Below are 25,818 nucleotides of genomic sequence, written 5' to 3'. Positions count from 1 at the left end.
CCTCCACTCTTTGCAATTCTTTCCCCAGTAACAGAGTGAGGTTAGGGTTACAGTTTTTGGCTACTGACTGCAGTGACCAAATCTGTAACCAGGACCCCAATAGTACTATTTTCTGTATTACTGAATCAGATTTTATCCACAAGACTGGGTACAAATAAATTCAAAGAGACAGCATATTAAGACAAGTAACATTTTATAAAGGAATACTTGTGTATAAAAATACAACCGAGAGCATCAATATGGTTCATTAAAAATTTTTTTAAAGATTTTATTGGGGCGCCTGGGTGGCTCAGTTGTTGGGCATCAGCCTTCGGCTCGGGTCATGATCCCAGGGTCCTGGGATCGAGCCCGACATTGGGCTCCCGGCTCGGCAGGGAGCCTGCTTCTCCCTCTCCCACTCCCCTGCTTATGTTCCCTCTCTCGCTGTGTCTCTCTCTGTCAAATAAATAATAAAATCTTAAAAATAAATAAAAATATTTATTTGAGAGAGCATGAGCAGGGGGTGGGGGAAGGGCAGAGGGAGAGGAACAAGCAGACTCCCTGCTGAGTGGGGAGCCTGACAGAGGGCTAGATCCCAGGACCTTAGGGTTGAAGCAGACGCTTAACTGACTGAGCCACCCAGCTGCCCCTTAAAAACATTTAATCTCTACACCCAATGTGGGACTCAAACTCACAACTCCAAGATCAAGAGTTACTTGCTCTACCAAGTGAGCCAGCGAGGCACCTCTGAAGAGCATCAATTTGGTTTAAAAAACAATTTTTACCTTAGCACCCACCAGGAAATCAAACAATGGAATGCATTCTCTGATATATTTATTACAATTATACCTCGATACACTAATGTAATTGGTTGTGATAAATGCGTAGTTCTTTAAAATATATTGTTGTTGGGGCAAGGTGACACTTATAAATTGGGTGTCACATTCAGGAGATGCTGTTTATCATTGTACTTACACTGACCATGACCTGATCTGTATTAGTTGCATCTGAGACCACGTATTAGAGTGCTTGATAAAAAGGTTTTATTATTTTTTAAAATTAATAATGCTTCATTTTAACCAAAAGCCCCACTAAGGAAAACCAGGTAACTTTTTAAAAAGCGCTTTATGCACTGATGATCAATAATTTGAAGCCTGAGGCCCTCTTGAGGAAATTCTCTTTTTGGTTTGCAAAAGCTGTGGGAGACCATTAACAGCATGAGGCCAGTTACAGGAAATAGTGATCTTTAAAATGTCATGGTCTCACACCCTAAGGGGGGGGTGCTTATGGATCTGACTTAATAGAGCATGTGCAGGCCCAATTATAGGACAAATCAGCAGCAAGTATTTCACACATTTATAAGCACAAGAGCTACTGTACTCACCCTTGGATAAAGCTTCTGGGCAGGCACTGAAATTAGGCAAATGGTATGGTAATCCAAGGTGAATGGTGAGGTTAAGGCCTCCACACCCCAAACCGTTGGATATGATGCAACTATGAATATGGGAAAAATCTCAGAATTTGAACAGATAAACAAAGACCAGACTCCACTCAGGTAAGTGAAACTGCCAGACTATCAAAACAAGTTCTTGAAAGGAGACTTCCACAGAACTCATTTGCCTAGCAGAAGTAAAGAAATCTCAACTGATAATAGATTCTTCATAGTGACCACTCCAATTTCAGTGTCTACACAGAGAAGTAGAGAGTTAAGACAACTTGTGTATGCTGAGGAATGCCACTAAGTTAGCTCCTGGGAGAATTATTAACCTTTATAGGTAATTTTCACTTTTTCTCTCAGGGACAGAATTCAACTTTCACTTTAACATTAGTTGGGAACTAATTTCCTTTGTTGCTTGGTCATGTATTTTGAGAAAGCAAATCCATGGGCACTTGCAGAGGCTTAGAACATATACCAGCATTACAAGTAATGGAAACACATAACTGAAAGTTTTACTTTAATCACAAATTCACAACTAGAGATTTTATTTGCATATCTTAGAAAGCTAAAAAGACATGTTAAATTTTTTAACCGATCAGCAAAAATATGTGCCACAGATTCATAATTTAGGATTTATCACATAAATATAATATTTATAAATATATCTTTTATTTGCAAAATTATCATTCTTAAAACATTTCTTTCCAACATGTTTGAAATTGTCACGTGTTTTAAGGAAAAAAACCCCACCCTCTTTAAAAATGTACCACTAAACTTTAATGTGCAACTAAACCAGTGCCACCAAACTAAAAAAGAAAAAGAAACATACTGTTGTGTTGGATATGTAGTCGTTACTACAAATAGTGACAATACCTGTCCTAGACGGTGATTGTATACATGTTTTTCTTTCACTTCTCAGTCATTGTCAGAACCATTTGGAGGTAAGAAAACCAGTGCATCGTGAAAAATATGCCCAAATGCCCTAAGACGGTATACCCCATACATCATCACATGCATCTGATTAGGAGTCAGTCCATTAAAAGTAACAGCCGTATCTGAACAGCATCCTTCAACCACAAGGTTGGGGTGATTAGTCATTGCCTCTTTAATAAAAAGCCCAACGGATTTGGTATTAAATACATCTTTTCCTTCAGAATCTTCTGCATTTTCTGCAAACACTCCAGCATATTTCAGGCAGACTGCTAGCTGCTTATCTTCAGATATCTTCCAAATCATCCCTCCCTGTTCAGGACACTTTTCGGGGATACCGAGGAGGCTGTTAAGTCTTTTCATTGATTCTATACTTAAGACGATGCCTCCTTCTACACTCACATATTCAAGGTCTCCAGATTTTATACTGTGGCCTAGATAGAAAGGTTGTGATGGATCCTTTTTTAACAAAAAATACTTTAAGTTTTCAATAATAGCAAACGTAGTGGGGCGTGCAAGGAAGAACCAGTTGTATTGGTCTCTATATTTATCAAAGGCATATTTGTAAGCTTTCCTCATCATTAGCCACATGTCATCTGTTTCCATGTTAATTGACTCAAACACTTTAACATTTTCAGAACTGAAGAACTCTGCTTTGTCACAGTGTTTGGTCCAAGTCTCCCTCACTGCAGCCCAAAGACTCACATCTTTGGGTTTTACAAGGATGATACAGTATACCCGAAAGCTCTTACTGAGCTCCATACGTTCATCCTCTGAAATTTTCAAGATATCTTCTTTATTAGGCGCTTGCAGGTGATGATGCTCATGCTGGTGCATTCTATTTCCATGACCAATCCTAACGTGTCCTAGCATAGTGATCAAGGCACAGAAAATGCTTCCGAGCATCACACCCTTCAAAAATGAACTGCTTTCAGAAAGCATTTTTCCTATAAAAAAAAGAAAAAGATCCTTAGGATACTTAATAGAGAAGGATTAGTCTAGCAATTTGATTTGGTATACCTTATATACTTACATTTTGCTCTTAACATTAAAATAAAGTTCCCAAGTTTGAAATCAAGTTAGTTGCATAGAGTACCAATACCAAGAGGTCTAAGGATCTTTAGCTTCCAATGGTATCTGATCACTGTTCTGTATAAACTGGAACTTTACAACACCTCTATGCACTAGAACTTTCTGGGAGGCCATTTTGCACTTCATCTATTAATTAACTAAATAATAAATCAAAACATTAACCCTAGAAACCAATGTTACAGAGGTTGTCAGTCCATCATTCTCTGAAGGAATTTCATTTCAAAGCTTGCATTTATATTATTTAAATACTTCCATAGATGTAAATGGACTTTACATCAAAACCTTAAATTGAACAGATAAAACCACCTACAATTAGCAAATCACCAATGGTATCTGTGCTGGCATTTCTGTTCTCAACCTAGTGCTTTATTTAACTGATGGCTGCTGTGTTTAGGTGTTTGAGTACATCCACAGCAAATTTCTTGAGATTGATACCGTACATGTTAATATTACTCTTTCATTCCTAAGACTAAATGGTTTCCAATACAGTATCCCAACCAACTAATGTTAATAAAAGCCCATAATGAAAATAGTTAAATTATCTGGATGAGAACTGACTCAATATAGGCATATCTGGGGAACCATTAATGAACATTTTTATTTCCTCCAAAGGCATTTTCTTATTCTTTGGGGAAGTAAAAAGGGAAAAGTCTACACTTTGATTTCAATTAGAAATTAAAAGAAAAGCCAACCTTAAGTACAACTGTTGAGATTTCCCAATCTCCTCTGTATCTCCACAAGGAATGTTCTACTGAGCTACTCAGATTTTTCCCTTTGTCTCTTAAAAGTTGAAAGAAACCTTAGAAGCTACCTAATATCATTTCTCTCATTTTACAGATAGGGAAAGAGAGGGTCCACAGATGTTAAGTAACTGACCCAAAGTCACACGGTCAGTGGTAGAACTGAACCAGAAATCAGATCTCCTGATATCAGTGTAATGCTCTTTCTATTACAGAATAATGATCTGAAGAGTGCTTCTACTCATATTGTTGAAAATTTAATAGATGAGTTACCGAATAACCTTGTTTTCCTACAAATGAAAAAAAAATGTGGGATCTGTTAATCATAATTGACATTTTGCACCCATCTTATCATCCTGCTATAAAGAAACCACCCCTTGGTCTTCTTCTAGAGGAAATGGACTTTGACTTCTATTAGAAGGCCAAGGTGTGGAATAGCTTGGCAGAATAATTCCTGAGTGTTGGGTGGAGTGGGCAAAGAGGCAGGATGGTTTTCCTGTGTCACTCACAGAACTTGGTACAGAAGGAAAAGAGAATAGGAAACAAGCTCTGTTTAATATCGGAATTACTAGATGCACTCTAAAAGTAATTTATATAGGACTTTGATTATTTCTGGCCCACATATGATAATTCACACGTGTCTCCTAGCTTGAGAATAGCATGTCAGAATTCTTCCTGATGGGGATACTACTCATGGATCATATGCATAAATTACTTTTTCCATTGGGGGGGGGCCAAAAATTGTAACACTGGAGTTGTACATGATAGGATATTTGGTGCAGAGGAGAGGGAAACTTAAAACTGCACATGGGCACAAATGAGGCAAAAACTACCAGAGTGGTTTCTGCGATAGCATCTTTTTAGAAAGTGAAGGTAGTTAGGTGGAGTATGGAAGAGGAGAACGAAATGGAGAACAAAAATGAGAGGGAGGACGTGGTCACCTCAAAACCCCACTGAGGGGCCAAGGCAGCGCCTCTACGCAGGCGACTCTCACTCTCCCCCACTAACTACCGCTCCCACTGCACCTGCCCGGGTACTCCGCGTGAAGCCTGCTGGGACTGGGCCAAAGCCCAGGCCTTCCCCCAGGAGAGGGGCGGGGTCGGTCCGCTCCCGGGTCGGCTCAGGGTGCGGGCCGACGCCCCAGCACTCACCCGCATCTAGAACGGCTCAGAGGCGGGAAAGCGCAGCCGCGCACGGCTTTCCTCTCACGTTCGCGCGCCACCCGGTTACGCTCCTGGTCGGGCTGCTCTAGATGCAGGGGGTGTCCTCTCGTTGGTTTCACTAAAGGCGGGGAGGGCCAGGAAGTGAACGCCGCGACCGCGCGGGCAGCGGGGAGGAGCCGTCGGCCCGTGCTGACGTCGGAAGGGCCCGCACGCACGCCGCGCTCCCTTATTCCCCGCCTCCTGCTGAGTTCAGAGAAGCGCGTCTTGCTGGCGTGACCCGCGCGCTTTCCTGTACCCAATGGGAGGCATGCGTGCGTACGACCCGCTGACACCTCCCACCTCTTCACCTTCTCGGCGTGGAAACCGCGAGAGCGAGGTAGAGCCTTACTGCTTGCCGCGCTTGTGTCACATTTCCCAGTAGTTTCTCTAACGTGCTACTGCATCGTTGCATCCTCATATCGATGAGGAGGGTGCGCCACCCAGTATTCCTGGGCTGGGACCAAAATGCAAGCCACTGAAACAGTCCTCGAATTATGAGGGCAAGGATTTTCTATGGTTGTTGGAATGGCATCTGAAGCCCCACTGACTGGAATCCAATCCTGTCTTCACCGCGTCCTTTGGTATGCTGGGAAAGTTACTTCACCTCGTTATGCCTCAGTTCCCTCCTTTGTAAAGTACAGAAAATATCACGGTAGTGCTCATAGGAGATAAATGAGAGTGCATAGGACTCCATTAGTAAAAGACCAAGCACAGAGTAAGCATTCATTAAATGTTGGCTGTTATTATTATTCATCCCTATATCACTAGCACCTAGCCTGTGCCAGCAAGCAGTAGACAGTACATACTTTTGGAATTTTAATGAAGGTTAGAGCTACAGATGAGGACCCCAGGACCAGAAAGGAAAGGAACTTCTTAAAAGCCACACGGTAATTAATGTTGGAAGTGGGACTAGAATCCAGGTTTCCTAATTACAAGTGCAGAACTCTCTGTTAAACACGTGATCTTTTTAAAATTCTTTTTTTTTTTTTTTTGCTAAAAAATACAAATTTCCCCAAATATTTAAAATGTACTGTCACTGGGTTCCATCCAAATAACACTGAGTGGTGACTTTCTTCGGGCCTGAATTCTTAAAGATAAATGTTTGAGTATTGACAGTGACCCAGTTTAAGTAGACTGAAGGTTTCGGGAAGCACTGAAACAATGAACAAATAGATTTTAGCCAGTTACTATCCTGGCAGCACTATGCTAAATTCTGGAGTTAGAGGGGTGAGCAAAATTGGCCCCCTGCCTTCATGGAGTTCTCAGTCTCTCAGGGAAGAAAGACACTGAACAATTCGTTACAAATAATTATAATGGTAGTATGTTCTCTGAAGGAATACAAAAATTTTAGAACTGGAAAGGAACTTAAGACTGTGGAGTATCTCCACTATATTTTGTTAAATACTAGATATTGTCATTGTCACATATATAATAAGTATATATGTATGTGTATATGTACATATATAGTTGAGTGAAACACGTTGCAGAACAATGTATAGTATGATTATATTTCGGTGTAAACAAAATTTTACATATGTGATCTGTTTGTATGAGCAGGGAAAGTTGTGGAAGACTCAGCAGGCTGTTAATATTGATTATATCAGGAGGTTGAGGTGGAGGTGATGAGCTTTGTCTTTATACATCCTCATAGTGAATTGTTTCACTGGTTCTAACAAGCATTTGTTACTTTTGAATTTGAAGAGTAGCCAATAAAGGGATCTTCAAGATTAGAGGGACAAAAAGTAAAAGAGGAAAAGTTACTAATAAAAATACCTTTTGGGGGGCACCTGGGTGTGGCTCAGTCGGTTAAGCATCGGACTCTTGGTTTCTGCTCAGGTCATGATTTCAGGGTCCTGAGATCGAGTTCCTCCTCGGGGAGTCTGCTGGAGGTTCTCTCCTCCCTCTGCCCCTCCTCACTGCACTCTCTCTAAAATAAATAAATCTTTAAAAAAAATACCTTTTTGTTTTATTATTTTATTTTTTAAAGATTTTATTTATTTATTTGGCAGAGAGACAGCACAAGCAGGGGGAGCAGCAGAGGGAGAGGGAGAAGCAGGCTTTCCCCTGAGCAGGGAGCCCGACGCGGGGCTCGATGCAGGGCTTGACGGGGGGCTCGATCCCAGGACCCCGGGATCATGACCCGAGCCAAAAGCAGATGCTTAACTACTGAACCATCTAGGCACCCCTAGGCACCTTTTTAAAGAGTGCAGAGAACCAGTCTCTCCTTGCAAAAAAGGACCAAGAAAGGACAGATTGAAATGGCACTCAGAATTCAGAGACTGACAAGATGACAATTTAAAATGCCACTTCCTGATAAGGAAGGACCAAACTGGAAGTACAGCTACAGGATGCTCTGAAACAGAATAAACCATGGGATTTCTAATACCAAGGCACTGTTAATTGGAGGTTGTTGGAGAACCCAGTTCTCTACTTAAAGCAGAGCTGAAATATACTTAGCATTTGTAGTGAAGTTAGTAAGATGATTGACTTGTAGTTAAATAATTTTAAAAATGCAATTACCTATTTATTTTAAACAAAGATTTATTTATTTGAGAGAGAGAGAGCGAGCGCACGAGCCAGCATGTGGCGGGGAGGGGCAGAGGGAGAAGAGAATTTCAAGCAGACACTGAGCATGAAACCCAACGCGGGGCTTGATCTCAGGACCCTGAGATCACAACCTGAGCAGAAACCAAGAATCAGATCCTTAACCAATCATGCCAGCCAGGCACCCCTAGGTGATTGCATTTTTAGAACACCATTCCACATTGTAGCCCTAATTTAAAAATACATGCAATTAGTATCTATTAAAATTAAGAATATTTATACTCTTGGCCCAGCCAACGCACTTCTTATAATCTCTCCCAGAAATTAAAGCACCAGAATGTAAGGTTAAATGTAGAAGGGTAAATGCATTGTTGTCTATAATAGCAAAGGTGGGAAACATCCATCAATAAGAGAAATGGTTGAATTAATTATAACATATCCATATAGTGGGGTATTAAGCATAAAATAAACAGCTTATTTCACGTACCTACACTAAACACTTCACTAAACACAGTAGCCTGCACCTTGTGCAGGAGATTGCTTTGGAATTTGGTTGTCCTCATGTACCCAGCACTTAAGGCAACACTGCATTTAAAATTGACAATACTGCATTTTTTATAAAGACCTCCTGTCAAGTGCATGCATTATTCAGCATGAGAAGTCATAAATTTCTAGTAACTGGCGATTTACTTGCATGTGAGCACTCAAATTTTCAAAATCTGTCCAAAGGCCTTTGGGAAATTAATATGGCTTTCCACAGCAGTTCACTGGAATAGTTAATATTGAAGAAAACCTAAGGTGGATTGTTTTCCTCATAACATCTTTTTGGAGGGTTAAAGATGTCTTATGTGTTTACTCAAATTAGGTACCTGTAATGTATGTACCTCTTCTGCCCAGACTTTCACAACTGTTCATCTTCAATTAAACAAATTCCCTTGTCTGGGCAAATTCATTATTGTTTCCATTTGAGTATAGTTTGGTCCCTAAGTGAATCTCATTTGTGTTTTCAGGCATATTCATGCTTGTAATCTCATTTCCAGAATGTTTTTCCATTTGATGGCCATCTGAGAGCTTTCTTAAAAAAAAAAAAATTGCCTGCCAACAGATACGTATTAAGTATTTACAGTATGTCAGTCACTGTGCTAGGTATTGTTTCTTTTAAAAACTTTTATTGGAAATTTTAAACACACACAAATAGAAGAGTATAATGAAATCACATGTACTTTTAAGGAAGCTTCAACATCATGAGTTCACAGCCAGTCTTGTTACATTTATATCCCATCCACTTCCCTCCCTTCCAAATTACTGTGAAGGACCTTCAGGACATCATATAATTTCATCCACAAACATTTCAATGTGTATCTATAAAAGATAAGAGCTTCTTAAAAAAAAACCCACAATACAGCTAGACAACTAAAAAGTTAATAATTTCTTAATATAATCAAACATCTAGTGAGTGTTCAGATTAGTACATTTCTCAGTCCTTTGTGTTTCTTATAAATGGGTAGTTAGATCTAAAGTAGGATTGCCAGGGTGCCTGGGTGGCTCAGTCGGTTGAGTGTCTGCCTTCGGCTGGGGTCATGTTCCCGGGGTCCTGGGATTGAGCCCTGCATTGGGCTCCCTGCTTAGCAGGGAGTCTGCTTCTCCTTCTCCCTCTGCCTCTCCCCCCTGCTCGTGCTCTCTCTCTCTCTCAAATAGGTAAATAAAATCTTTAAAAAACAATAAAGTAGGATTGCCAGATTTAGCAAATAAAAATACAGGATACCCAGTTAAAATTGAATTTCAGATGAACAATGAATACTTTTTAGTAAAAGTATGTCCCAAATATAATGCATGGGACATATTAAATATTGCATAGGACATGCTTATACTAAGAAAATTATTTGTTGTTTATCTGAAATGCAACTTTAATTGGGTTTCCTGAATTTTATCTGGCAACTGTAACCCTAATCTAAAAGCTTTGTTTGATTCAGGTTCGGTTTGGGGGCGGTGGGGCGCAAAATTAACTTCATAGATGGTGGATGTGTGCTTCATTCAGGAGCCATATAATGTCTGGTTGTCTCTGTGATGATAGCTGCATGGATGCTTAATGCCTAGATCTGTAATTCATTAGGGTTATGGTATGGTGATCTTCTAATTTTTCAGGCATATTTTTTTCCACTGTTTTTTTTTTTTTAAATTTTTTTAAGCTCTAAGCCCAGTGTGGGGCTTGAACTCAGGACCCTGAGATCAAGAGTTGCATGTTCCATGGACTGAGCCAGCCAGGTGCCCCTCAAGGCATACTTTTTTTTAAGGGACTAATTTCTTTTTTTTTTTTTTTAAGATTTTATTTATTTGTCAGAGAGAGAGAGAACACAAGAAGGGTGAGTGGCAGGCAGAGGGAGAAGCAGGCTCCCCATTGAGCAAGGAGTCTGATGCGAGACTCAATCCTAGGACCCTGGGATCATGACCTGAGCTGAAGGCAGACGCTTAACCGACTGAGCCATTCAGGCATCCCTCAAGGGGTATTTTTAAAAAAGATATTGTTTATTTATTTATTGGGGGGGGCACGAGTGGGGGGAGGGGCAGAGAGAGAGGGAGAGAATCCCAAGCAGACTCCTGCTGAGTGTGGAGTCCAACACAGGACTCGATCTCACAACCCTGAGATCATGACCTGAGCCGAAATCAAGGGTCAGACACTTAACAAACTGAGCCACCCAAGTGCCCCTTGAGACATATTTTTTTTTTAAAGATTTTATTTATTTATTTGAGAGAGAGAGAATGAGAGAGAGCACATGAGAGGGGGGAGGGTCAGAGGGAGAAGCAGACTCCCTGCCGAGCAGGGAGCCCGATGTGGGACTCCATCCAGGGACTCCAGGATCATGACCTGAGCCGAAGGCAGTCGCTCAACCAACTGAGCCACCCAGGCGCCCTCGAGACATATTTTTAAGAGGAACTTTGGTGTAGTGATTAAGAGGTCAGGTTTGGGCATAGGAAAGACTTGGCTTGAGCTTTGGCTCACCTGTTTCCCAGCTGTGTGACCTGGGGCAAGTTCATTCACTCCTCTCAGCTTCAGCTTCCTCATCTGTAAAACAAGGCTCATAATAGTACCTACCTCATGATTTTGAGGGGATCAAATGAGTTAAGGTATGTGGAGGATGTATTTTTTAAAGATTTTATTTGTTTATTTGAGAGAGTGAACATGAGCAGGGGGAACGGGCAGAGGCAGAGGGAGCAGCAGACTCCCTGCTGAGCAGGGAGCCCAACGTGGGACTCCATCCCAGGACCCTGGGATCATGACCTGAGCTGAAGGCAGACTCTTAACCGACTGAGCCACCCAGGTGCCCCTATGTGGAGGATTTACAACAGTGCCCAGCAGATGATAGATGCTCATAAGAGCTAGCTAGTGTGAGACTTGAAGAATCATGGCCTTTAAAATTCAGCATTTTTTTAATATTAGAAACTTAACCCTCCATTCAACAGTTAAGTTATAGTTTCACATTAATAAAAACAGTAAAGGTTTATTGAGTGAATAGCCTCTCATATTTGTCCAATACTTTGCAGTTAAAAAAGGCCTTCTTCACGTGCATCCATTCTCATTTGATCCTTACAAAGCCTTTTAATGGGAAGGACTGGTCTTATCCGTTTTTTACATCTGAAGAATGTTAGGTTTACAGATATGATTTGCTTAATGTGTAACATAACTAGAAAGTTACACAGTAGAGCAGGGACTGAGTCTTAGCCCAAGACTCTTTTATTTTTTTAAGATTTTATTTATTTATTTATTTGACAGAGAGACAGAGAGAGCACACAAGCAGAGGAAATGGCAGAGGGAGCAGGGAGCCTGACTTGGGGCCTGATCCCAGGACTCTGGGATCATGACCTGAGCCGAAGGCAGACACTTAACCTTCTGAGCCACCTGGGTGCCCCAGCCCAAGACTTTTGTGATGGAAAACATTAAGTGGGCAAAATTGTGTGGTCCTCCCTCTGTGCAGTGCTTTCATTTCTTGGCTCCAGTGACATCACTATCTTGTTTTCTTTTCCAACTTTTCACTTCTTTCTCAAACTACTCCTATCCCCATCCCAGGAGGCTCTTTCTTCTCTTCCTGAATGTAGTTGTTCCCCAAGGTTCTATCCTTGGGCCATTTTTATTGCTATATTCTCCTTCTATGGTATCTACTCAGTAGCTTCATTTATTCAAATAGCTTCATCATTCCCTCTGGGAAGATGATTTCTAAATCTGTATTCCTGGCCTCTACCTCTTCATTGAGTTTTGGACCTGAAATTTCAGTTGCCTGCTTGGTATGTATACCTGGCAGTTTTAGACAGAATCTTACATTCAATGGGTCTGTTTATCTGGATCCGGATTTTAACCAGTCAACTATAAACAAGGAGACCATTGAGGAAATTTGAATACTTACCGATGACATTAAGTATTTGATGATTAATTTTTTTTAGGTAAGATAATTGTATGTGGCTATATTAAGAGTATCTTTTAGAAATACATACTGAAGTGTTTATGGATGGTATCATGTATCTGGGATTTATTTCAAAATAATCCAGTTGGGGAAAGGAGGAATAGGTCGGGTATTGATGAAACAAGATTGGCCATGAATTGATAATTGTTGAGCTAGGTAATGGGTACATGGGACTTCAGTATCCTATTTCCTCAATTCTTCTCTATATTTGAAAATTTGTATTATAAGAAATTTCAAGGGGTGCCTGGGTGGCTCAGTCGGTTGAGCGTCTGACTCTTGGTTTCAGCTCATCTCATGATCTCAGGATCCTGCGATCGAGCCCCATGTCAGGGTCCACACTCAGCTCAGAGTCTGTTTGAGATTCTTTCCCTCTCCCTCTCCCTTCCCCTTTGCCCCTCCTCCCACTCTCTCTCTTTCTCAAATAAATAAATAAATCTTTTAAAAAAAATTTAAATATTAACTAGGTCCCAAACCAAATTGATCAACCTTGCCTACGTCCATCTCCTGACAGTCATTTTCCTATTAATGTCCCTTATCTTCCCAGTCACTTACTATGAAAACCCAAAGCTCTCTTGGTCTCCTCCTCCCTGACCTCTGCACCCAATCAGTTGGTAAGTTAGCCTGAAACTCCCCTCACAGTGGATCCTGTTTATTCTTTCCTTTCCATTCAAACTGCTACCGTTTTACTAAGTCCTTCATTACTTTTTGCCTAAATTAGTGTCATAGCATTCATAAATTTCTCCTCATTTCCGGTCCCTCCTCCTTTGGTATATGTAAAGCATCTAGCATAGTGCTTGGTACTTAGCCCCTTCTCCCTTTTTCCTGAATTGTGAATTCATCTTCCTTACTGCTGCCTGCTTAACTCTATGATAACATCTCCCTTCCCTGAGGAGACTGCTCCTCTCTCTTCTTTCAGCATTGCCTTTCTCGCTATCCCTCCTGGATCCTGCAACCTCACTGCTGCCCCCACTCCACCCCAGCTGCCATGCTTTGTGGAGGAAGCATGTGTGTCTGAATAAAGACTGATTTCTCAGTTCCAAAGTTAGATACAAGAGCAGGATTTTTCCTAGCTGTAGGTGAGTGGGCCTTTACATACAGACAAAACAGGCATACTAAGTGTGAGTAAAAGAGAAGCAGGCTTTAAAGCTGCCTCTTCCCCCCCCCCCCAGCTCAGTGTGGAAGAAAAGGGCAGATGTCCAGTCCAGAGGGATCAGCAGGGTCAGGTAAATGGTGATGGCAAAGAAGGAGCTGGGTGGGTAATATTGCAGCAAGCCAGGGGCTTCTTGAGGAAACACAGCTTGCCTAGTCTGGCCAAGGGAGGAAGAGCATGAACTGCCTCCATTGGATCTCAAAGGGGCAACGTCAGCAGTGTGGATTGGGTGAAGGTCATGTGGCTCAGGCCTGTCTGAGGAAGGTGGCTATAGAACTTTTGCTTTTGGTAGCCTGCCTGGGTGTATAGTTCTGTCTGTTTGGGCGAGCAGCAGCCAGGCATCCAGGGGCTGGGCCGATCAAGCACAAGGGACTTTCATCCTTTAAAAAGAAAATGCTATAAGTCAATCACATTCTTACATTTTAAGCATAACGCTTGCGACTAAAACCAAACTGCCGTATTATAATCAAGATGCATCCGCCTATTTTATATTTAAGGCCCACAGGCTTCAACTAATTTAGGGGACCATCTGGTGAGAAAGAGAGAAAGTCTCATTACAAAGTGGCATTTGTTTGCAGGCTGAGGCCTCAAAGTAGATTGTCTTGGGGACCCCGACAAATGTCCTGTGTGAGTGCCCAGTGCTCCCAAGCCTACCGCTTAGGTAGAAAGAGCACAGCTTTGGATTCAGGTAAGATTGAATTCCTCCTCCCAACATTCACAGACTGGGTGCCTGGAGCCACAGGACTTCTGAAGTTTGAGTTTCCTCAGTTTCCTCTTATGTAAAATGGGAATCCTCAGTTTCCTCTGATGTAAAATGGGAATCCAATTGTACCTGAAGTTGTTGGGAAGATTAAAGGAGATAAGTGTCAGAGGCAGCCCAGAACTATTGCTTCCTTTCCCATGACCCATAACTTAGTTCTCCATTTTACTCCCTCAGAGCCTTGCTCTTCTTGCCTTCTTTGCTTAATACCCACTTTCTCATGCATAGACATGGCATGCTTTTAAACAGATCTTTTTTCTTTAAAGATTTTTTATTTTTTATTTGACAGAGAGAGAGAGTACAAGCAGAGGGAGCGGCAGGCAGAGGGAGAGGGAGAAGTGGGCTCCCTGCTGATGTGGGGCTCGATCCCAGGACCCTGGGATCATGACCTGAGCCGAAGGCAGACGCTTCACCGTCTGAGCCACCCAGGCGCCCCAAGTGTAGTATCTGTTCTTATCAGTTTAAACAGATCTTTAAAAAAGAAACGGATTTATTTATTAGAGCACGTCCGCATGTGTGCACAAGTGGGGGGAGGGGCAGAGGGAGAGAATCTTCAAGCAGACTCCCCGCTGAGCACAGAGCCCAACGGGGGCGGGGGCGGAGGGAGGCTCCATCTCAGGACCCATGAGATCATGCCCTGAGCCGAAACCAAGAGTCGAAAGCTCAACCAACTGAACCACCTAGGCGCCCCTAAACAGATCTCTGAACAAAAGATGTAAAAAATAAATTTTGTTCTAATTCTGTTATTTGTTCACCTCTCCAGAAGGTAAAGAGGTGAAATGGAATTGCCCTGGGATGCACGGGTCAGACAGCAATTTTGCCTCTTCTGCAGCATGCTGAACAAATGTGTTCTCAAAGCCTCCCTGTCCTATGTTCCTGTAGTTGAAAGGAGACAGGATTAGATCATTAGATCAGTTAGCTGGGACAAATGCCGGTTGCAGCACAGGGGTGGGAGGAGGGGGAGTTGGGGAGCGGGTTGGTTAGAGATGGGGAATCTGGGAATGGGGATGCTTTTAGATTCTAACTAGATAACCGCTCCTGAGGTGGCAGCTTTATTTCAAGTGAGACTATGAATTTGGCTGTATTCCTAGTGAGAGCCCAATGCTCAAAATTTCCTCTAAATCAAGAAACAAAATTAAAAAGTGATGATTGAGATTGGCAGAATGTAATTGCTGAAGCTGAGTAATGGGTACCTGGAACTTAATTGCATTGTTCTCTATACTTTCATGTATATTTGACAATATCCAAAATTAGACATTTTTTGTTTATGTGGCAACTATGGGACAACAGAGGTGACTCAAGAACTGGGAATTTTGACTGTCATGTCAGAAAAGCTAGTAGAAGATATTTGGACCAAAAGAATTCCTTAGAGGAGATGTGATTTCTATAACACTTACCTAGTTAACTGGATTTATTTGAAGGATTAAATAGCATGCAGATAAAATATTCGGTGGATGTAATATAAATTGACCTCATGAAACTTTTGATAAGATGTCACAGCCACTGTTTTTTTAAAGGCAATTGAGTCACTATAGGACTGTGACCCTCTTTCCTCTGAGTAGATACTGCCTTAGAAATAGGAAACAAAGGTAGAGATAAAGGAGGTTAAGGATATAATTTTGACATTGCAAAAGCATGATTTCTTAGGGGTGGGGGGTAGCTAGTTTTTCAAAAAATATATCTTTACAAAAGATCCAAAGGGACGAATGCACAGTGAAATCTCCAAGTGGAAGATTATATGAAACTGTTTCTGACAATGAAAAGCTTAGTTGATGGGAATAAACTCTAAGGAAATCTCATGGCCACGGTCATGGGCTCATTACTGAATGACCTAAAGACAATTTACATAGGTAATGTACGCAAATGTGTTTGACGCTAGAGTAGTTGCTGCCATTGATTGTGTTACTCAGGAGAACAGGCTTTTCCCCTGCCAGCATCGGCATTTTGGAAGGTATAGGCAGATATTGTGAGGGACACCGATAATCCATCCTGTTGGGGGCTGGGAGAGAGTGTAAAGCTAAAATCTAATAGGGAAGAAGAACAGTCGGTCCTCAGAGGCTTTCCTTCCTCTTCCAGGGAGAGGGTTGATCAGCCTGCTGACAGTGGAAAAAATGAGTCCAAAGCCTCCTTGTCGAGAGGTTTTCCTTTCTGTGTGAAGGAAGGAAAATGAAAACAGCACGTTCTCACAGCGGTGGCGGTTGCGGACATTTCAGGATGACAGCTGAAGAGGCAAGGTATACTCCTGACAGGGCCAGCTACAGAATCTGCAGGACCCAGTGCAAACTGGAAATGTGGGGCCCTTTATTCGTGAATTATTCAAAATTGCAAAATCATGACAGTAGGGTATTAAACAAAACAGGGGCTCCCGTAAGCCTGGAGCCCTGTGTACCACCACAGGTTGTGTGCACATCGAGCCCACTGTACCCCTGCTGCCCAGGAGTGGTGTTGATAGCCGACGTTCAGAAGGCAGTCGTGGAAAACCAGAAGGCAGAAAATCAAGATCATCTAAAATCCCACCACCTGGAAACAACCGTTGTTATCATTTTGCTATATATCCCCAAGATTTTTAAAAAGATTTTATTTATTTATTAGAAAGAGAGAGAGAGGAGAGAGTGTGCGCACAAGGAGAGGGAGAAGCAGGCTCTCTGCTGAGCAGGGAGCCCCATGCAGGGCTCAATCCCAGGACCCCGAGATCATGACCTGAGCTGAAGGCAGATGCTTTTTTTTTTTTTTTTTGAATTGAAGCGTGGATTTTATTTTTATTTTATTTTTTTAAGATTTTATTTATTTATTTCACAGAGAGAGATAGAGCAGGAACACAAGCAGGGGGAATGGGAGAGGGAGAAGCAGGCTTCCCGCTGAGCAGGGAGCCTGATGTGGGGCTTGATCCCAGGACCCTGGGATCATGACCTGAGCTGAAGGCAGACGCTTAACGACTGAGCCACCCAGGCACCCCTCCCCAAGATTTTTCTGTATACATATGTTGATAGATATTCATGCAATTTTTACACGATGGAAATGGGATATCGTACATCATCTTCTGTAGCCTTAAAAAAAAACTTAACTCTATTTTAGAGAGCTTTTCATGTAGTAAATATAGATCATTTCAATCCTGTTGTATAGAGGTTCCATGATCCATTTAACCAAACCCTATTGTTGGGTGTCTGAGGAGTCTTGAGTTTTTCATTATTACAAATGATGCACATTGAATATCAATAAAGCTGAGTGAGAATTGAATAACTTAATCAGTGCAAAGCTCCTTACAAATGTTAGTGTTATTTTTATATTGTTAAATAGCCCTGTATAAAGGTGAACTAATATACATTCCCAACAGTAGGGTGAGGGGGCTTGGTTTCCCTAACTCCTTGCCAGTTGTTTCAATATTTGCCTTTTCATATTTCTTTCTCTGTGAATGGCCTGTTCATGTTCTTTGCCAGTTTTCCTATTGGATTTCTCATGCTTTAAAATTTTTAATTGATTTCTATATTGGGGCTATCAATCCTTTGTAATATGAATAACAGGTACTTTTTTCCCCTAGGTTTTTTTTTTAATGTTTGATTTTGTTTGCTTTAACCTCACAGATATTTTTAAGTTTAGTATGGCTGAATCTGTCCCATCTTTTCCTTTAGGCTTTCTGTCTTTGCTGTCCTCCTTTAGGAAGTCTTTTGCCACAGAACGGGTTTAGAATTCAGTGGTGAGGAAGGCTTTCCTGCCATAGATTAGCTCCAGCAGGTTTCCTCTGAGGCTTTATTCTTCCGGGGCGTGGTTTTCCAAATTCTGTCAATGGAATTCACAACACTAGACTACTTTAAACGTATATGGGAGGGGAATACTTTTATTAAGTTTAAACCTACTTGTGAAGACACAAGATGTATTAAAAGTGAGTGTTGTCTATCTTCATCCAACCCAAAAAACACTTTTGCTCCTTTTACATTTTCTGCCTTTGTTTGCTTTCTATGGAGAGTTCTGTTTTTACTGGAGCTATTCTTTTTTTTTAGAGATTTTTTTTTTTTAAGATTTTATTTTTTGACAGAGAGAGAGAACAGTGAGAGAGGGAACACAAGCAGGGGGAGTGGGAGAGGGAGAAGCAGGCTTCCCGCGGAGCAGGGAGCCCGATGTGGGGCTCGATCCCAGGACGCTGGGATCATGACCTGAGCCGAAGGCAGACACTTAACGACTGAGCCACCCAGGTGCCCCTTTTTAAAGATTTTTATTTATTTGAGAGAGAGAGAGAATGAGCAGGGAGGAGGGGCAGAGGGGGAGAGAGAGAGAGAGAAGCAGACTCCCTGGGGCTTGATCCCAGGACCTGGAGATCATGACCTGAGCCGAAGGCAAACGTTTAACTGACTGAGCCATCCAGGTGCCCCTTTACTGGAGCTGTTCTTTTGGGGATCCAACCAAAGAGAAATTGAGTTACAGATACATTAATTTGGGGTTAGCAGGATATATTTTATGTGGTTTGCTATCACTTCTGCATATAGTTAAGTTATGGGTGGCTGTACCAGTGTAGAAATGACTTGAGCGCCCTCAACACTTTTAAAGCAGTAAATCTAAACCTTATTTAAGAGTAGTCATTACATAAAAAACTTGACATAGTCTAAAATCTTACAGCTTATATATACAAGAAATGATAGAGATTTGATAGAGGTTTTCCCAAATTTGACAACAACCCAGAATATATACATGACATTAATCAGTGATGGGTTGGGAAACCGAAAGAAACTTTTCTAAACTCTTAGGAAAAAATTGTTTCCTGTTCTCTCTATAGACATTATAGTACAAAGGTGGTATCAGATGAAGAGGTGATCAAAAGATGCAGGCAAAAAATATAGAAAAGGTAGCAAGGAGTTGTACCAGTTAATATAAGGAAAAATACTGTTGCTTTTAAAAAATTTTGTGATGTTTGTACATTTTGTCAGTTTTTAAAACTTGTAGTTTCTTGTCATTTATTGTATCATTTTAAATAGATATTCAGGATTGTACCTAATTTTACACTTTAAAAAAAAACTTACTTAACCCAAATGGTATAAGCTTCGGGCCCCACAAAAGCTGGATCTGCCACTGCCTGTGTACTAAATATTGATGGTCACTGGGAGTGTTTCATGTTACAGATAAGGACACTGGCTTGCCCAAGCCAGCATAGATAGTGGGAGAGCCAGGATCCAACCCTGACTCTGTCTGGCTTCAGGGCTTTTTTCCCCCTCACTTTCCAAAACTGTCTTCTTTCAGATGAAAATGTACAGTAATCAACCCAAATTATAGTAATAATGATAATCTACTGGCCTCTTTAGGGCCATATTTACAGTTGCCACTGAGGGTCCATCGCATTAACCCTAAAGCAGCCGTGCTCTTCCTTTGCTCTTAGCAGTCCTGCTTTTCTGGCAACACTACTACCTTTTTCTGCTTCTTTTGTTGATGTCAAATGTGGTTGTCAGCACCTGGACTGCCATGGTACCTTTTTCTTCAAGAAGGGTAGACCCCAGGGCATATACCTGGATCATTGCCAGTTCTTCCCTCACTTCTCAGCTTGGACGAGAACAGGGACCTCCAGGTCACAGCCTTTCCACATTCCAGTATGAGATTTTAGCCTGCAGATCTCAGTAGGGCAGGCGAAGGCTGAAATAAGCATTTTGAGGGCCTGTGAAAAAATGTGAGACAGGGCTCGCCTTCTCAAGTTAGAGCTTACTTTGACTCCAAGCAAACTTAGGGAAACCATTTTGCAGGTGTCTTCTCAATCCTAGAGACTGAGCCTGTACTTGACTCCTTCCTCCCCACTCTCCGTACTCACTCTGAACAATAGTTCAGCTCTCCACCATAAAGGAGATGCTTTTCCAGGGTGCCTGGGTGGCTCAGACGGTTAAGCATCTGCCTTCGGCTCAGGTCATGATCTCAGGGTCCTGGGATCGAGCCCCGTGTCAGCCTCCCTGCTCAGCTGGGAGTCTGCTTCTCTCTCCTCACTTCTGCTCTCTCTCTCTCACTCTCTCTCTCAAATAAATAAAATCTTAAAAAAAAAAAAAAAAAAAAAGGAGATGCCCTTTCCTCAAACAATCAGTCCAGGCCTGACTTCAGCTCCAAGGCTCTGCTTTCCAGGACACCAAGTACCTGAAGGTGTTGTCTGTCATTGTCCACTTTGTGCTACAAACTCAATTTTAAAAACTGGATCCCAAGTCTCACCAGCTGACAGACCTCACTTGGCAGATGCAGTGGTTATCCTCACCTCTGTGTTTTTATGACATAGCACAGATCTCCAGTCTTCAAAACTGCCGTCAATTTATAAAAAGCCATGGCAGTGGAGGACAACACATGCTAAAACAGATCCCTGAGCCAGGCAGCCGGCCAGTCTCCAAAAGCGCAAGAGGAAGGGTGCATGAGAGCAGTTTGCCTGGGGGAAAACTGCTTTGTTTGCTTTGGGGCATCCCCCCCCCCCCCCGCAAGGAAAGCTTTATTTTCATATGCAACGTAGTTGTGCCCCACGCACAAGTCTTCCTAACTGCCAGGCCTGGTATTTTGACCTGCCTCTCCTCCCTCTTCAATCACATGTGTTCCGATTCTGATCTGATCACCCTGAGCTAACTCATTGAGGTGTTCTGCAATCTTTGAACAGTCCTTCAGCCAGCTCCTGTGGTGTCTGCTGAATCCCCTTCATGTTTTAAAATTTCGGGGCCTGACCAGTCAGTGATATTCCAGAGTCTGCCCAGCCCCTGTTGTGATTTTATACATCCATCATATTTTATTGAGGTCTAGCAGGCCTGGCATTTGTCAGGGGACAGTTTTAGGCTATTTCCCAGGTGATCCAGTAATATAAGGAGCCATTGTTCGCCAAAGCTCCGCCAAACATAATTATGCCATCTAAACAAATAAGCACCTCTAGTTCATTCATATCACCAAATGCTTTTTCCATCAAACTCTTGAAGGTGTCTCTGGCTCCAAAGATGTGTGGAGCAGCCTTTCAAATAGGTAAAACCTAACAGAGCAGATGCAAGCTGTCTTGTTTGGCCCAGTCAGACGTAGGGATTCAATAGCACTTCTCAAACATAGTGCTGGAAATCACTGATTCCCTACCATGCACGCTAGAGGTTAATCTGGACACGGAAAACTCTGTAAGGTGCAGAAAAATAATAGAACATCAATACCCCTGTCCCGTCCCCCATCTCCTTGCTGTCTTGAGTCTGCTCTCTTCTATCATGAACTTTCCTTCTTCCCCTTTCCATATTTGTTTATCCAGCTAAATAGTAGTTCTTAACCCTGACTGCCTATTATAATCTATGGAGTTTGTTATAAAACATGTATCCTTGGACCCCACCCTCCCCTAGAGATCCTAACATTTTCTTTTAAGATTTTATTTATTTATTTGAGAGAGAAAGCGAGAATGAGAGAGAGCACACAATCAGGGGGGAGGGGCAGAGGAGGGAGGGAGAAGCAAACTCCCTGCTGAGGAAGGAGCCCAATATGGGACTCCATCCCAGGACCCTGGCATCATGACTTGAGCCGAAGGCAGACGCTTAACCGACTGAGCCACCCAGGCGCCCAAGATCCTAACATTTTCTAAATACCTATTCTATGCTAGGCCCTATGTCCTGCCCTAGGAGTAGAGGCAATTTATTTGTTTGTTTGTTTAGTAAATTCTGCCCCCAACATGGGGCTTAGGAGTAGAGGCAATTTAGTCATGGTCCCTGCCGCCACATAGTTCATGGTCAAGGGGCAGAGACAAATACATTAAAAAGTATAATTCACAGAATAAATATGGTATAACTGCATGTTTTTTTCTTACTCTCGCTTGTTTCTCATAAAACTGTGCCAGTATTAGTAAGGTAAACATAGATTAGTTCAACAATTTCTAGTATATAGGAGGAGGCGGCTTTCTTGGGTTCTTGGGTGACAAGTTAAGAATTTAAAAAAATAGTAAAATGTGAATGTCCATAGAAAAATTTTTTAAGTAATAAAAATTTATTGAGAATTCCTGAGATGGTGGTTATCACCTCCCCACCTGGAGGGAGGAACCAACACTGTAGGAAATCGCTTAGAAATCAAACTGTCCCAACACCTCTGGCCAACACAGGCAGGAGCAAAATCATTCCCCCCCAAACTGGTCAGGCTTTGTTCATTCAAGAAGGCTTGGGAGGACAGATGCAGGAGGGACCACCACCATCGCTTGGACCCCAAGCTGGCTCTTCAAAAACCAGAGGAGAAACAGATCCACTTCTTCTCTGGGAGTGGAGTTCCTGGTCACCAGGCTCATTTCTTCCCTTTGATGAGGCTGTCACTGCCCCGGGCAAAACTTTCATCCTATAGGTTCAGGACAAGGTTGTCAGCAGTGAGATAGATAAGATTCTGTGATGTGGCAATCATCTTGGAGATTTTTCTGGGCTGTCTGGATCTTGCACAGTTTGATATAGCCAGGGTTCTTGCTCAGGGCTTCTCCAAGGTGAGCAGGTTAGGGTTAAGGGTTCACACAAGGCCCGGTCACAAACCCTGGCCCCATCCTTACTACTCCAGCCCTTCTCTAGGCTGTCAGATCAGATAGCTCATACCTAGTCCCACTTTGGTCCCTTCCTGTCCATAGAAATTTTATTTGTAATAGCCAAAAACTGGAAATAGCCCAGATGTCCTTCAATGAATGAATGGTTACACAAACTGGTATATCCATACCTTGGAATACTACTTAGCAAGAAAAAGGAACAAACTCTTGACACCTGTGACAACCTGGATGAATCTCTAGATAGTTATTCTGAGTGAAAAAGGCTAATCTCAAAAGGTTACATCTTGTGTGATTCCACTTACATAACATTTTTGAAATGACAGAATTATAGTGATGGAAGGATGTTCAGTGGTTGCTAAGGGTTGAAGAATTGGAGAGGGAGGTAGGTAAGTGTGGCTATGAAAGTGCAACATGGGGGAGCCTGGGTGGCTCAATGGGTTAAGCATCTGATTCTTTTTTTTTTTTTTTTAAAGATTTTATTTATTTATTTGACAGAGAAAGACACAGCGAGAGAGGGAACACAAACGGGGAGTGGGAGAGGGAGAAGCAGACTCCCCGCCGAGCAGGGAGCCCGATGCGGGACTCGATCCCGGGACTCCAGGATCATGACCTGAGCCGAAGGCAGTCGCTTAACCAACTGAGCCACCCAGGCGCCCCAAGCATCTGATTCTTGATTTCAGCTTAGGTCATGATCTCAGGGTCGTGGGATCGAGTCCCACATTGGACTCCATGCTCAGCGCAGGGTTTGCTTGTCCCTCTCCGTCTGCTCCTACCCCACTCATGCGCGCGCTCTCTTTCTCTCTCTCTCGCTCTAAAATAAATAAAATCTTAAAAAAAAAGTGCAACATGAGGGATCCTTGTTGTGATGAAAATGTTCTAGATCTTGATTGTGGTGGTGGTTATGCAAGCCTATACATCTGATAGAATTATATAGAGCTAAACACCCACCCACACACAACACCCAGACAAAATGAGTTCATGTATAACTGGTGAAATCTGAATAAGCACGGAGGATTGTACCAATGTCAATTTCTTGGTTTTGATATTGCACTATAGTTGTATAAGATGCTAACATTGGGGGCTACTGAGGAAACAGTGCATGGGACTTCCCTATACATTTCTTGCAATCTTTGTTGAATGTATAATTATTTCAAAAAAATAATAGGACAAGTTACTAACCAGAAGCCAAAAGGTTTAAAAAGGTTAAACACATTTACAAATGCAAAACTATAAATGGCTACATTAGGAGAAGCTGGGAATATAGTTACTCTTTGATGTTATGAGGAAGACAAATAGTCCTTCTCAGGCAATATTACATTTAAAAAATAGAAAGTTTCATTGTTTTGTTCCCAATTAAAAAAGAATGTTTCTTGTGGAAAATTTAGAACAGGTAGCTCAAAAAAGGTCATTAATAATCCTATCATTTTGAGATAAACATTTTTTTCAACATTTAAGGTAAATCTTTTCAGTCTTTTTCTATGCATAAAATTAAAACAAAAATTTTCACAATCAACAATAGATTTTTCCTGTGTTTAAAGAGTCTTGCATTAATAGGACTTTAATGTACATACAATATTCTATCATATGGATAAAGAATGAATTATTTACCTAGCCCTCTATTTTGGATATTTAGATTGTTTCAGTATTATAAATAATGCTGCAATACACATCATTGCACTTGCATCTTTGTATGTATCTCTGATTACTTCCTTAGTATAAATTCTTAGGAGTAAAATTACAGGTCAAAGATTATGTGACTTTTTAAAGCTTTTTCTACGTTTGGCTAAAAAGCCTGCCAGAAAGGTTGTATGAATGTTCCATCTTGGTTTTTTCTTTTCTTTTTTTTTTTTTAAAGACTTTATTTATTTATTTATTTGAGAGAGAGAGAGAGGCGCGCGCGCACGCACACACACACACACACACACGCAAGCAGGGGGAGGAGCAGAGGGAGAAGCAGACTCCCCTGCTGAGCAAGGAGCCTGCCATGGGACTTGATCCCAGGACCCTGAGATCATGACCTGAGCCAAAGGCAGACGCTTAACCAACTGAGCCACCCAGGTGCCCCTATCTCTGTTTTTTCCGGAGTGTGTTCTTTGTTGATAATGTTAGCGACTGGGGAGTAGGCTGGATAAATCCACTGTGGCAATTTTTCTTTTTTTATAAAGTATTTTTTAAAAGATTTTATTTATTGGAAAGAGAGTGCATGTGCACCAAGTGTGTGAGCAGAGGGAGGGGCAGAGGGAGAGAGAGAAGGAGAGAAGTAGACTCTGTGCAGTGCATGGAGTCTGACGCGGGGTTCAATCTCACGACCCTGAGATCACCACCTGAGCCAAAATCAGGAGTTGGACGCTTAACTGACTGAGCCACCCAGGCACCCCAGTGGCAGTTTTTCTGTTCCTTAATACAGTGCTATAGGCTCTAGCCCAGTGCTGGGTTCACACTAGGCCCCTAAGAAATTTGCTGATTTAATATTCATCATAATACATTCCTTGAAACTCTTTATGTGGGGCATGTGGGAAACAAAATCATCAAAATATTAGTGTGCCTGAATCCTGAATTATATCACTGACATCTAGTAAAGAGTATGGCCTTGAAGAAATAGACAGGTACATTTTGTTTTTTGTTTTTTCTTCAAGATTTTATTTATTCATTTGACAGAGAGACAGCGAGAAGAGGGAACACAAGCAGGGCGAGTGGGAGAGGGAGAAGCAGGCTTCCCGCGGAGCAGGGAGCCCGATGTGGGGCTTGATCCCAGGACGCTGGGATCATGACCTGAGCCGAAGGCAGACGCTTAACAACTGAGCCACCCAGGTGCCCTAGAGAGGTACATTTTGACTGGGAGGAAGGACTTGGGAGAGGCTTTAAAGTGGAAAGTGTGAAGATAAAGGAAACCTTATTTAAAATGGAGTCAGCGGGTGCCTGGGTGGCTCAGTCGGTTAAGCTTTCCACTCTTGATTTCAGCTCAGGTCCTGATCTCAGGGTTCTGAGATTAAACCCTGCGTCAGGCTCTGTGCTCAGTGGGGAGTCTCCTTGAGATTCTCTCCCTC

The 25,818-nt window shown here is 42.0% G+C and overlaps 1 protein-coding gene across 1 annotated transcript; it reads right to left on the bottom strand.

The window, feature by feature from the left end:
• Window positions 1-1,626: 1,626 nt before the first annotated feature.
• On the bottom strand, window positions 1,627-5,517 carry C1GALT1C1 (C1GALT1 specific chaperone 1). The gene is made up of 2 exons (XM_021686049.1): window positions 5,331-5,517; window positions 1,627-3,294 (listed from the first exon to the last, which is right to left on the bottom strand). The coding sequence occupies exon 2, from the start codon at window positions 3,287-3,289 to the stop codon at window positions 2,333-2,335; it is 957 nt and encodes a 318-aa protein (XP_021541724.1). The 5' UTR covers window positions 3,290-3,294; window positions 5,331-5,517; the 3' UTR covers window positions 1,627-2,332.
• Window positions 5,518-25,818: the final 20,301 nt, after the last annotated feature.

This window comes from Neomonachus schauinslandi, chromosome X (genome assembly GCF_002201575.2).
Source record: "Neomonachus schauinslandi chromosome X, ASM220157v2, whole genome shotgun sequence".
Lineage (NCBI taxonomy): Eukaryota > Metazoa > Chordata > Mammalia > Carnivora > Phocidae > Neomonachus > Neomonachus schauinslandi.
Note: the sequence above shows the minus strand (reverse complement) of the source record. Positions and strands in the feature narration are given on the sequence as shown.